The sequence below is a fragment of the Electrona antarctica genome (assembly GCF_951216825.1).
Source record: "Electrona antarctica genome assembly, chromosome: 19".
NCBI lineage: Eukaryota > Metazoa > Chordata > Actinopteri > Myctophiformes > Myctophidae > Electrona > Electrona antarctica.
In genome coordinates this window covers 1,349,945-1,364,488 of record NC_136800.1, presented here as the reverse complement: position 1 = coordinate 1,364,488, position 14,544 = coordinate 1,349,945, and the positions used below count along the sequence as shown (strand labels likewise).

The window sequence follows — 14,544 nt, the reverse complement described above, 5'->3', positions numbered from 1 at the left end:
TTATTTTATTTTTTACCAAATTCAAATGCCTTGTTATAGACAAGCTTTTACAATAAAATGTATACAATTCCTGAGCTCAAGTTCCCAATTCAAAAGGCTTTTCTCTTTTTTTCTATTTTTTAAACCAGAACTTTTCCACCCTTTTGCAATCTATTAGGGATGCACCGAAAGGGAAATTCTTGGCCGAAACCGAATACCGAATATAGTAAACAGTTGGCCGAAAACCGAATACCGAATATGATTAATATTATATATCTTTTTTCCTACCATTGCTGTCACCTTAAAGCTACCTGATTTATGGCAAAATAACTTAACTTAAATAGTAATCACTATTATGGGTCCATAAAACATTTATTCAACAACATATATTTTCTGCCTATTCGGGCCGAAACCGGACGAAAATATTTTTTTAGCCATTTTCGGTCGAATATTTTCTGCGGACGAATATTCGGTGCATCACTACAATCTATAAACAACTCTTTGGGCCTTCGCTATTACGCACTATGCTCATTGATTCTAGTAGTTGATGTAATTACAGAACATAATGTTAGCTTCCAGAGCTAAAGTTAACAGATACACAAAATCTGTTGAACCAAATGATGAAGATGCCTTAGGATCCCTGCAATGAAATGGGTAACATCTTTCTCATTTTAAACGATAAGACATCTTATTAGTCAGCACCAAAGCAAAGTTAGTTAGTTGCTGCGAGAGTGAGGTCTAGCCAACACCAACTCGGGATTCCTGGATCGCTGCCCTCCACAAATTCCTATCCAACATCAGGTTCTTGAGCTCTGCAGTGTTGTTAGCCAAGCTGTCGCGCCACAGCACGTCTACATAGGTGGTACGCTTCTTTCTCCTCCTGGCTTTGCCCTGGGTTGGCTCCCATAGAGTCAATTTACTACTCCGTCCATGTGACACCTAGTGTCATTCGTACCAAAAGCAAAAAAAGCTCTTATATTGGCAAGTAAAGCACTCTTAAGCTGCATGATTTGTATGAAAGCTTACACACTGATGAAGGCTGGATAGCCGAAATGTTTGTCCTGTGATGTAGAGAAAGTGGTGCAACTGCGTGTGGGGGTCCCCAGGGGTCCCCGGAACTTCCAGACCCACAAGGTGCCGGCCCGGTTCTGGCGAGCCGCCCCACATTCAAAACGGTTGAGAAATGACCGTGTGGGGCTCCCTCTACTGTACTGTCACACACAAAATCATCATATATACAGTTAATGTGTGTGTGTAAGGCTGCGCAACAGTTACAGTTGGTGGTGAAAACCAACCAAATGCTATTTCCGTGCTCGGACAGACCCAGCCAGCCAGCCAGCGACACACATAGCTGTCTACCACTCAATAAATCTTTTGAAAGTATATTATTGGTGTGTGTGACCTCTTCACCTATTCTACAATGTTGATTTGAGCTGGTAACGCACCATTAGTTAGAGCAACGGTGGTCCCAAGAAAGTTATCTAGGTTATATACAAATACATGTATCGTTATTATTATAACTTGGTGTGTGTGTCTGTTGAGGTGACCACAGTGGAACTTGGCACGGACAACTGCAAAACACACCAGCAACACGCACATGGTGGTGACAAGGAGGCCACAGCAAATCGAATTAAAGCCAGCTATCTGGAACCCCTTGGAGTTCCATTATCTGGTGACCCGAGAGTCCAGCAACACACCGGCTCCAACACAGTGTGTCCAGAAGAATGGCCGTCCCCCTGGCCCACTGACCTCACGCTGTGTTCCTGGGTTTGTGGGGAAACAGGGAGAGACAAACCCCTTTCTACTCAATTACCCCCGCCGCCCCTGGCCACCGAGCAAACACAAAGGAATCCGGCTTCATTAAAACCATCTCAGCCAGCAGCGAACCAAACAAGCTAATTTATCACCAGCCATCTCATGGGTGAGAGAGAGAGAGAGAGAGAGAGAATGGCTGGTGTTCACACAGGCAGGGGAAGGTGGTGCCAGCTTTAGCCTACTGTAAAGATAGGCATCTTTCACATGGCCTTAACTTCTATTAACTGTCGTTTTCACTGTGTGTGTGTGTGTGTGTGTGTGTGTGTGTGTGTGTGTGTGTGTGTGTGTGTGTGTGTGTGTGTGTGTGTGTGTGTGTGGACTTGAAATACACTGACAGCAACTCCCAATAATACAATCCTTGAGATAGTCTACAATGCAACTTTAACAGTGTGTGCTCTCCCTCTCTCTCTGAATATTTAGTATAGTAAAGTAACTATATTCTTTTGTAAGGGAGAGGGGGACATAAGTGTAGCAATGCAAATGAAACTGCCTAGGAGCAGGAAATGATACATTGAGGAGGGAGAAACAAGAGGGAGAGACTGAAAAGAAAGGTAGAGAAAGAGATGCTGCCTGGGGCCACAGAGCAGACAGACATAATCTGGGAGGGGAGAAGTGAGAGAGAGAGAGAGAGAGAGAGAGAGAGAGCGAGAACGAACGGGGGTTGGCGAACATTCAATGTTGCATCAAATAAAATATGCAGAATAAAATATCTCGTGTTGCTTAATCAGTTGCACTCACAACTCACTGCAACAGACAACTAGGTCATCAGAAGTCAAAAAAGCAAGTGGCCTAGTTTATTTCTAGCCATTTAGCAGGAATTAAGTTGAAATGTGGCACGGACGCCACGCATAGCGTCAAACAAAAACTCCGTGGCGGAAAATACCTTGGTGGTACAAAGCAGTGATTTCGGCTCAGGTCAAAAAGTAGGCTATCAGTTTTTGGAGTGACGCATGATACAAATGAAATGCTCCAGTCTGCTTTGTTAGATAACGTCAAGTGTTGAATTAATCTTCAGTTATAGTCGCCCCGCTTACCTATGAAAATAGACTATAGTCTGCATGCGAGCATGGAAGGAAGGAATAGCCGAACTTGAAACTTTTAACAATAGTTTCTATACACAATAGACACCCATGTAACCATGTTGTGGCATTTTAAACAGCCGTGCTTGTAGAAAGGATTCTAAATCATAGCTAAACCAACAATAATAAAAGTGAAGCTTACCAATCAAACCACCGACCATGAAGGAAAACGCTTGGAACAAAAGCAGAATTACTCCCACAATGACCAACTTTTTGGTGCTCATATTTTCAATAATAGCCCCCGCCATTGTGGAGAAATAAGGTTGGTGAAAGTCACACCACCAAGCGAGAGAAAAAAATAAGGTGGCAAAAAGGGACGAATTTTACTGCATCTATACGGACAGCCTACTACTAGTCCCGGGGTTGAGGAAAGGAAGAGAAGCTTGGCCCCCGCACCGCTCTCTCTCTGCCTTGCCTTTCAACTTCGAAGGAGGAGGGAAAAAAACGGAATCACATGACCGAATAGCACCCTGCTTATCCCTATACAACACTCCACCAGAGAAGGATCTGACTGTGGAGCGCCTCCGCATTGCAATAGAGGTTGGTGGTAATGCAGGTTACTGTGTCATTGGATGCCTATAATAGCTACCCTGTTGTGCCTGTGTAGTCTGCGGGGCTATTTAAAGGAATGTTATAGTGCTCTCTCATCCCCATGTTTGATCTATTATTATAATCCTGACCATAATAATTTGTCCTCGAAACAGGGGAGCCTCTTTAAGCCAAATACTGTGTGTTGCTTGCTGCTCTCTCAGGACAGGTTTTCAAATACAAAAAAGGAAGTGCATTTTGCAGCCATGCATTTTACTGTTTAACACGTGTTATTTCCCACAGCTCATACATACTATGTTTGATTTATATTAAAAATAAAAACTAGAAAGGCGTGATCAGAGCGCATATCTCTGCCAGTCCGGGTGGCCTATAGTACCAGGGACTATGTCAATCCTGGGTTGCAGAACTGTTTTCTTAATCTCCCTCCCGCCCGCTCCCATTGGATGATTTAATTCAAATCCTTTCTGACCGCCCGCAGTTCCTTTCTTGACCGCCACATCAGCCAGCAACAAAAAATTCCGTGCCATTTAGTCCCTCATATACCACAATATTATCGTCTAATCCCGCATAAGCCCGCAATATTTCCTTTTACATTCAAACAGAATGAGAGAGCGAGGAGTAAAGGTGCATTCAAACCTGAAGATATATATTTGTTTTCAATCGCTGCATTCAAGACACTTGCCTTGTGTCTGACACCTGACTTGTGTCTGAACACAGCTTTGATGGATGTGTTCTGCCCCCCATCAAACAAAATGTTTGGTCAAACTATATGGGCTTCCATTGGAAATGCATTGGAGCGGCCATTATACACAGACAAAAGACAGACACAAGACAGGTGTCTTGAATGTGTGAACGCAGCCCAGTAAGGCCACCCCATAGAGTATAAAGAAGGATAGAGACTGAACTGGCGCGAAGCCCCCCCCCCCCCCCGCTATTCATGTCAGTGGAAGTTGCTCAGTGGCGTTTTGAAGCACCCGGAAGGACCGTCTACTTCCAAAATGCGGAAGTGCAAACATGCTCAACGTTAAAGCCCAGCTGCACAGGGTTTCCTCGTCATACTTCCACGGGTTCGCCTGCAGTCTCTTACCACTAGGGCCCAGTGCTTCAACGTTGGAGAGCCTCACTGGGGCCTTGCTACGGCCATCTTGGAAACTAAAACACAATATAAACAATGGGAGAGAGGTGGGGCCGAGAAAGGCCCTTATTGGCTGTAGTAACTTATCTTTGGGAGAGTAACCAAATGGACCCGTTCGTTCACCCAAGACGGCTCGGTTCAATATATTTAACAGCAGCTAGGCTGCTACTATATAATTTTGTGAGTAGCAAAACTAAAAAAAAAGTTCCTACGTCTTTGCAAAGGGTTTGTAATGTTTTTTCCAACGTTGCTGAGTCCCGGCGGTCAGTTCAGTTGGAACTGGATGAGTGAAACCAAACAGCCAAAACATTCCCGGGGTCGCTTCAGTTGGATTTTTCCAGCCGGGGCGAAGATACCAGGCGACCGTTCGCTTCGTTTGTGTCGCCTCGTTCACGCACCTTCTTGTCTTTCCATTGGCTCTAACTGTTCAAGTCTGAACGCAGCTTAAGTGTGTGAAATGTTGTGAGGAGTTGCACAGCACGAGCACACGGAGAGACAGAGATATTATATTTGTGAGGAGCTGTGCAGTGTACAGCGCAGAGAGCGCACACACACACACACACACACACACACACGCACACGCACACGCACACGCACAGGAGAGACAGACAGAGATACAGCCATTACAGCACCAATGGCGACTCTGGTGGCACAGACAGCGACACAGTGGCTCTGCTGGACTTACTGATTGACAGTAGAATATTGAATAGATTCATTATGCACATACTGTATACCTCGGAAACTACGTTTTGAAATGACAGTATGTTCTTCTCGGTGCTATCACGCTAAAGTATAGCACGTCACACGTAGAGGTCTTCGGGTATATCCGAGACCTGAAAGTATACCCGAACCCGGGTATGTCACGGTTCCATCCACAAGAAGTGACTTTGGGACTTTGGGACCGGGTCGGAACTGACAGTGAAATGACGGTTCCACTAATACCCGAGTTCAGTGGACCCGGCGATTGGCTGTCACAGCTGTCAATCACCCCCTTTTTGTTCCTCCTCTGCCAGTGGTAGGCGAGCTGCCTGCGTGCCTTGCGTCACATGACCTATAGCGTGTGAAAACGTGTACGTCACCAAGAGGGGGGCGGCGTCTGAAAAGCTAGGGACGGCCCTCTCGTGGGCATTAAATTCTAGCCCACATCACTCAGAATAGAGTGACGGTGGTATGTTTTTGTAAATATTGAGCTCGTTCTTGGCGTCAACATAGTGAACCAACACCAGGATGGATAGAAAGAACGTCGGGCCCAAATACATTACAAGGACAAGGAAAATATTGTGAACAAACACGGCTGTGCTTAGATACTTAGATGAACGTTATGTCTCTGCGCCCGTGCACCGATCCAAGCCATTCTACGTCTTTTTGTAAACTCGTCAATCTGGGTTCCTTGATGCTGTCTCCATGCTGGAAAGCTGAAAATCGAATTCCGTTTTCTGGCTCATTCCCTCGACATGACCTGCTGTGGCACTTATTTACTAAGCAAGTCTGCACCATTGTGAGGTCAGTTTAAAAAAAGAACGTATACAAGCACACCTGATAGTCGCTCAATGTAAACAAACCAGACAAGCCAACAAGTATGGCGGCCGCTACCACGTGACACATATGTTGACGCCCCCTCCAGGAGATTTTGGTACACACTATAGTCAGGAAGTAGCAGCGCTATTAGACAACAACAGGAAAGAAAGCATGTTCAAAATAACGTTGGCATTCGGTAATTTTGGGGCCTCTGGTTTTGTAGAGGTACGGTTCGACAGCTCTCGGTGCTGCTCGGGGTCGGAACTCATATTTCTAATAATACCCGGGTCCGTTTCAGTACCGGTTCGGAACTCAGAATTCTAACAATAGCCGGGGTCCATTCGGCTCTGGGTAAATTTGTTTACGGGTCTATTTGATTACGGGCCGGTCAAATTGGACCCGTGAAGACCTCAGGTGCTCTATATCTGTTGGTTTGTGGGACGGTGCAGGATTTTCCAAGGCCCACATGTGGTTTTGTTCCCGGGAACCAGCAGTGCTGTAAAGTAACTAAGTACATTTACTTAAGTACTGTTCTTAAGTACCATTTTGAGGTATTTGTAGCCTACTTTACTTGAGTCTTTCCAATTTCCAATACTTTTACTCCACTACATCTCATAGCCAAAATTGTTACTTTTAGTCCACTAAAATGATCTGAAAACTTTAGTTACTAGTTACTTTGGAGATCTAAATGTTGATTTGAAAACATACATTCAACCCTATACACATTTCGGCCATTTGAAAATAGCACATCTACAAGCTCCCAATGCATCGCGAGCATTGTGAGCTTGTAAATTGGCTATTTTCAAAAAAAGAACACACATTTTGAACTTGTGAAATGGAACATTCTGCAATATGAGTACTTTTACTTTTAGTACTTTAAGTACATTTTGATGCCGATACTTTAGGACATTTTGAATACACTAACTTTTACTTGTAACAGAGTACATCTAGGCTATACTTTTACTTACAGTAAGTAAAACATTTGAGTACTTTTTCCACCACCGGGAACCAGCGACCAGCAAGTGTAGCACGTGGCTTGGACAACAAATACGTGGAGTCAGTGGTGGGAAAAAGTACTTAAATGTTGTACTTAAGGTGACGTAGTAATACTGCAATGTGGATGTACTCCGTTACAAGTAGAAGTCCCGAAAATAGCCGATCTACAAGCTTTGCGACTTGACGTACCTGCATGGGGATTTGTATAGTGATCCAAGGAATCCAAGATAAAATTTTATTTTATTGTAAGATCTACGGTTCAAGAGTTATAGGTGAAAACGTAAAGCGTAACAGTATAGCACCACCGTGATGCCCATCTAAATACTGGGGTGTAATGACTTCCACTGGCAGCGTGCACGTGACATTTGGCGGCAATTGATCCAGTAGTAGTTTCATAGATAAGCTCCAGACTCACGCACACACGCACGCACGCACGCACACACACACACACACACACACGCACGCACGCACACAAACACACAAACACACAAACACACACACAGAGAGGTGCAAAAACATTTGATCTCCTTCACCAGCCGGATAAGCTATAAGATAAAAAGTAAAATAATACACAAATAATAGCGATGTCCAATGCAAATAAATATATTTTCACACATGACAGATGTGATGTAATTCCTGGGCACGTCTGTATTATCCAAGATTGAATAGATGTCTTTGTCTCGCTCATTTTAGGGCCTAAAATAAGCCCTCAAATAACAGTGCCATCGGCTACTTTACTACAAATCTTTGAGCTACATTAGCTATATATATTCAGCTATTAGTGTAGATTTTCGTCTTACAATTACAATTACAAAAAGATTAACTGAGCACTGAGGAGACTAACACAAGTGATTTCACTGAAAATGTCTTTAGTAAATTTACCCAGCAGCACATGACTTCTCATAGAACTTGCCAGTTATCGCTGGCTTCTCCGAGCTCTTTTCCTTCTCGGAAACCTGTCTTGCCCTGAACAACTGCACAGCTGTGAACTGCAGCTTTCATGTTTTCCTTACGAAGACAGATGCTTCTAGCATTCTCACGCCCCAAGAGAAACAGGCATTCATCCATCATGTCATCTCTTGTCAGTGAAGAGTGTGGTTCAGATCACATAGGAGCAGTGCAGAATGTAGGATGTGCAGCTTTTCAACTTCAATCAGAAAAATGTAATACAACAACGCACGCACGCGCACACGCACGCACTGCGTCAAAATACTGGAGATTTTATTTCAAAGCCTTCCAGCATCATAGAGTAGTCTTAAGGTAATGAAAAAAAGAAAGAAAGACAAGTTATGCCTTTTGGAATCAACCTGGACAATCATAATTAGGATTACAAAATAAGATGACATTTAAAAGAATATACATATCAAAATCACACTCGTGTGAAGTGAGGGGCGCTCATCATAATACATCACATTCCGTGCTAAGCCAATCAAATCATCAATATGGGGTATACAATGCAGTGGAAAATGTGGAGTGAGTCTGCAGTTCTGACTGATGGGGGAGGCCAAACACATGATTCTCGTATATGATTTGCATATTACTGTGTATTATTGTTTGTCTAGAATCGAATACACAGAGCCTCAATAGAAACAAGCCCTTGGCTTATTGGTATAAATCTGTGCCACCCACCGTGCCTTTTTTTTTGTTGCAAACTGTTTATTTTTTGTTAAACTGGCTTCATGTCCTATTTCCTTCTGCTGTACACATGCACACTCATTAGGAGTGATGTGAAGATCATAGCTGCTGTTGTATGCTGTTTGAAAACCACTTTTCACAGCCAATATTGTATGTGCCGTTAAACCAAACAGAGTAGAGCCCAAGAGACCAGTGATGTGATGGAAAATGCTCCAGAGTGACAAAGACAAAAAAAGGCCAGGCTTCCATGAAGATAATATTGCTAAAAATGACGGAGAATAATTAATTAATTGAAAGAACACATGGTGAACACCAGTAAGGCTGTGGACCCTGTCAGGATCTCAGGCCACGTTCTCAAAGCATGTGCGGACGAACTGTTAAATGCCTGTTATTAAAGGCATTATTAAAGGCGTTATTACGTATAAAAAGCCTGATGTTTCGATGTCCCAGCATCTTCATCAGACTCCAATTAAGCCTGTGGCATCTAATGCGGTGGCGTCCTTTTATACATTGCACTTTTTAAAAGGGCATTTAACAGGCCGCGCTGCTCCTGTGCTTTTGTTTGTTCCAGAGCCATCTAATAGAAGAGTTACGATATTGAGGGGGCAGAAACCCAGCGCTCGAGCACTGTTCATGCAGCCTGAACTGAGACAAGCTGGAGTTGGAAATACATTGTTTTCAACGAGGGCAGCACAAATAAGAGCAATTTTAGGCATGTGTGCAACATGCCAACTGTTTATGTTTATGCTGTACGATTACTACAAACCAGTAAGAAGCCTTAAAGGACCACTTCACCACTTTTCAACCTATCTTCATATACTAGGTCCTCACTAACGATCATGAAAAAATTGCGCAATTTCTTTCTACTCGGTCTGTGTCTCATATAGTAAGAGAAATCTATGAAAATCTGGGAACTAAATCGTTACCAAGAAATGTCTTCACCAATGTGTTTCTAAAAGTGTCTAATAACATGTACTAAAAGTTTGAAATTCAACTCCTGTGGGAAATTGAAAAATTTCATCATTCTTTAAGTAGCATGTGACATATGAAACTAGGGTGTTTTCATGATTCTGAATCCATTCCAAGCATTAGTTTTGCACAAAAAACACTCCTTGGGAGGAAAACGGCCATACAAAGTGATGGGGTCAGCACATTTGGTCAAGTGGATATGGCCTAATTTAGCCCAAGGAGTGTTTTTTGTGCAAAACTAATGCTTGGAATGGATTCAGAATCATGAAAACACCCTAGTTTCATATGTCACATGCTACTTAAAGAATGATGAAATTTTGACTTTTTTGCCTTTTATAGGATGTTAAGGGTATGGTCACATATTATGCTAATAACTCAATTTCCCACAGGAGTTGAATTTCAAACTTTTAGTACATGTTATTAGACACCTTTAGAAACACATTGGTGAAGAAATGTCTTGGTAACGATTTACTTCCCAGATTGGTCAAATACCTGATAAAATGCCCTTACTAATAGGAGGGATGTAGGCAGTTCAGAAACCGTCTTCCAGTGACATTATCGATGGGGAATACAAGCTAATAGAAACTGCAGGCTTTCTTGTCCTGAAAAGTTGCAATGCGAAAATGGAAGCCATCGTTCTCACGATAATGAAAATCTAAACATTTTTGTAAAAAAAATCTTGCCTAATGATGATGTCACTGGAAGACGGTTTCTAAACTGCCCACAGCCCTCCTATGAGACACAGACTGAGTAGAAAAGAATCGTGCCATTTTATCATGATTATTAGTGAGGACCTATTATATGAAGATAGGTTGAAAAGTGGTCCTTTAAGGCGACGGGCGACCGAAGGGCTGACACACTCTTCCGGTCCCTTTTTGTTGTCCCCATTCTCAATAGAAGTCTATGTAGGAGAGCCGCCATTAGACTGGCCCCATTTCGTAACTCTGTCTTACTCTATGGCTCTGGTTTGTTCTATATCTGTTACTGTTCTATTGTTGCACCTTATCTACACAGCCGTGATAGCTACATCTGGTGCTTTTTCTTTTCATTCTTTTTTTTCCCCTTCTAAATTTGTATCCCATGATTCGATTTTGTAACCCATTTCTTTCACCCGGGGCCATTTGCCTAAGCTGTAACCCTGTGCCCTATACTCTCGCTATGCCAGCTGGTGCTATGTTCTATGTTTTAATTCAATAAAATACTTTAAAATGCAAAACCAGCTAACTCCACCCCTTCACAGACATAAAGCGGGTTCAATAGCGTTGATTTATAAAAGAGAATACAAAAAAAAATCACTCGATCTACTCATATCAGGCACTTTTGATTATTTGACCTTTTTCTATCCTTGTTTCTCCTTGCTCTTCTTCTACATCTCTATTCTTCCTACCTCCCTGAAAACTATGATTGATGCATGGTGCTTGTATATATACAATATATATCAAAAAGGTAGCACATCCAAAAATTAAACAAACGGCGGACAAAGTACTCACATTTCCATTTCTTTATTGGCACACACCAAAACATGTGACCTCACAAAACCAAAAATGTCTTAAGGCACCATTTGGTCATTCTATACCTTTTCTCATATTGCACAAACCTATTTCTCTGATAGACACATGAACAAAATGTTAAGAGCAGAAAGGGTTTCAGCCACTACTTCATATGCAGGTGGACACAGTCCTCTGAGGCAATGAAGACTAAGAGGAGAGTCTCCTTCATTTTAGGTGATCTTCTGATGATGATAAATAACAGCTCTGCTTGAAACAGAACCAAGACAAGTGTCCTGATAAAGTAAATCTACTGGGACAGAGACAGGAGTGGAGCGAGTCTGGTCGGTGAAGGAAATCTCTCTCTCTCTCTCTCTCTCTCTCTCTCTCTCTCTCTCTCTCTCTCTCTCTCTCTCTCTCTCTGATGTCAGGAGATGGATGGTTTTCATTACTCCCTCCCCCCCCCCCTCCTCCTCTTCACTGTTCTCTATCTCTACTATTCTCTGTGGAAGGAAGCCTGGTGTCCATTAGAAACACCCTCTTGGGCCAAAAGACCCTCCTTTCCTCTGGGAACCATAGACACGCTAGACACACACACACGCACACACACACACACACACACACACACACACACACACACACACACACACACACACACACACACACACACACACACACACACACACACACACACACACACAGGACAAGGATTTTCTGCAGTCAGTTCGAGAGGGTTTTTTGAGTGGTGCAACCACTTACGGAGCTATGTGGGTGGGTGGCTGGCTGGCTGGGTGCGTCTGAGCATGAAAACAGCATGGTTGTTTTTCACCACCTGTGCGCAACCTAACACAAACACACACACGCACATATTAACTGTATATATGGTGATTATGGGTGTGCCATACAGTACAGTGACAGTACAGTACAGTACAGTACAGTAGAGGGTACAGTAGAGGGACCCCCGGCCACACGGTAACTCTGTCATTTCTCAACCCACACGGAGTTGCACCACTCACTTCACACGGGTGTGATTTTTTTAATCATGACACAGACATCAGTCCATCACTTATTGAATCCACATGTAAGCCTTTGTATATCATGAATCCATCTGTCCATAGTATAAAACACTGCTTTAACAATGCAATGCAAAAGCAAAGCAATCAAATTAATAACACGGCACCGGGGTGTCCAGGTAAATGGTGCATTTATATAGCGCCTTTATCCAAGGCACTTTACAGAGATTGTGCATTACATTCACCCATTCACACACACATACATACACCGATGGCAGCGGAAACCATGCAAGGCACCAACTAGCACATCGGGAGCAATTAGGGGTTCAGTGTCTTGCTCAAGGACACTTCGACAGTAACTCTGCGGGAGCCCGGGTTCGAACTGGCAACCTTACGGTTACCAATCCAGGCACTCTACCCCTGAGCCACCGCCGCCCCAGGTGGTACAGGGGTGAAGTCCTGCCCCACCACAGCGGAGACTATAGGGGTTCAAGTCCTCCATAATGCATCCAGCTTGGCCAGGTGACCCAACAAAGTGCAGGAAAGACAGATATGGAGGGTTATCTCTGTCACAGCTCTATAGTGGCTCCAAGAGGTTGGTCAGGGCACCTGCATGTTGAATTGTGAATTATGAGAGCAGCTAGGTTGTTCTCCTGTCACCATTGTGCCAGGTTCTCCACTTCTCTCCTGTAGTATTGCGGCTAAAGTAAAGTAGAATTAAATGTTACAGCTCTAATCTGATTAATGGCTTTAACGTTAAAATGCATTCAAGTTGTATGCTTCAAGTTTGCATGATTCAAGTTAATCTCATTAACTGTCGTGATATGTGCTGTTCTTGTATACCCATTGGGGTTTTTGCTAATGCTCTCTGATATTTTGCATAGCATGCTGCTTAGACAAAGTTCAAATATCTCCCAGAGCGTGGAGCCTTTTAACTGTATACCATTTGTTGCACTAAATGGTGAATCTACTTTGATATGAGTGTTTCCTGTCTAAAATAACCATGGTCTGATTCCTTGTGCTCCTGGCAGAAGGATACTGCCACAGGCCTGTGCATACTAGCAGTGAAATGTAGGTGGGACTTGGGACCAACACTATGATACAATAAAAAGTAAGAATAGGAATACAATACTGGATGAAACGACTGATGTGGTGTACTGCCATTCTTGGAATAAAGTGCTCGGTAAAATATAAATAAGCAAGCAAGTACTGATCCTGATTCCTAAACACATTCACTGCCTGTACGTGTAGGAGGAGCTAATTGTGTTTTGATTTATTTTGAATATTATTACTTATATGGTGGTGTTATTGCACCGCCAAGCCACACAAGGGCAGTTGACGCATTGGTGGTCACATCACCTACTCATTGATCATTGGTGGTCACATCACCTACTCATTGATCATTGGTGGTCACATCACCTACTCATTGATCATTGGTGGTCACATCACCTACTCATTGATCATTGGTGGTCACATCACCTTCTCATTGATACATTTAACACACGTGTGGCTGCAGTGCTACAGTTCTTACCGCAAAAATGCATGCACGGTAGCACAAAAGATTAAGAACATAGGAAACATAGAAACAGAAGGAATTTAGGAAATACACCAAATCAATGTTAGGACCTTTTTTGTCCAAAAATCCAGCAAATCGTTACACAGTATCTCTATAGTCATGTGCTCAAGACAGATCTGTCCAATATTTCATATTCCATCCTGATTGGCTAACATTGGCTTTCAAAATTTGCAAGATTGGCCCGTTTTGAACAAAAAGCCTCAAATCATGAACGCAGCGTGCAATTTACGTGAAATCTTTCACAGACGTTCCTACTAGGCTGAGGAATATATCGCACCCTTTTCACATTGGCCTGTTATAGCGCCACCAACAGGTGGATTTTTGCAAAACACATTTTTGGAACAAAATGCCTCAAATCATCCAATTGCCATCCAAGGCGTAAGAAGAAATGGCACCCTTTTCACATTGGCTTGAGCCACCAGGAGGCCACAACCTGACCTGCCCTCGAGAGACTATTAAATAGGTTAAAATGTTATTGTGTTTTTTTATGTCCAATGTATTTGTATTGTAATTTAAGTTGTTATGTTGGACGTACTTTTCAGCTTTACAATTCAAAAATTGTAAATATTCAGGATTTCAATTCAAATAATAGCAAAAATAGCTGATCTACAAGCTCAAAATGCGTCGCACTGCGTTTTGAGCTTGTAGATTGGCTATTTTTGCTCCAACCTGTCTTGGTGCACACCTGTATTGGTGTGCGTTGTTGTGAACACGTGCACACTTTCCCAAGTAAGTCCCCAAGCCTCCACCGCATCGTTAGTGGCAGCGGTGGCCGAACGGATAGTGGCAGCGG

At 43.0% G+C, this 14,544-nt stretch overlaps 1 protein-coding gene across 2 annotated transcripts in view; it reads right to left on the bottom strand.

The window, feature by feature from the left end:
• The window catches only part of wls (Wnt ligand secretion mediator), a 54,120-nt gene extending 50,731 nt beyond the window's left edge, over positions 1–3,389 (bottom strand). For both annotated transcript variants that reach the window (XM_079529375.1, XM_079529376.1), the window contains exon 1: positions 3,016–3,389. In XM_079529375.1, the coding sequence (XP_079385501.1) occupies positions 3,016–3,121 (106 nt within the window). In that variant the 5' untranslated portion in view covers positions 3,122–3,389. The remainder of the gene's footprint in view (positions 1–3,015) is intronic.
• Between the last annotated feature and the right edge of the window lie 11,155 nt (positions 3,390–14,544).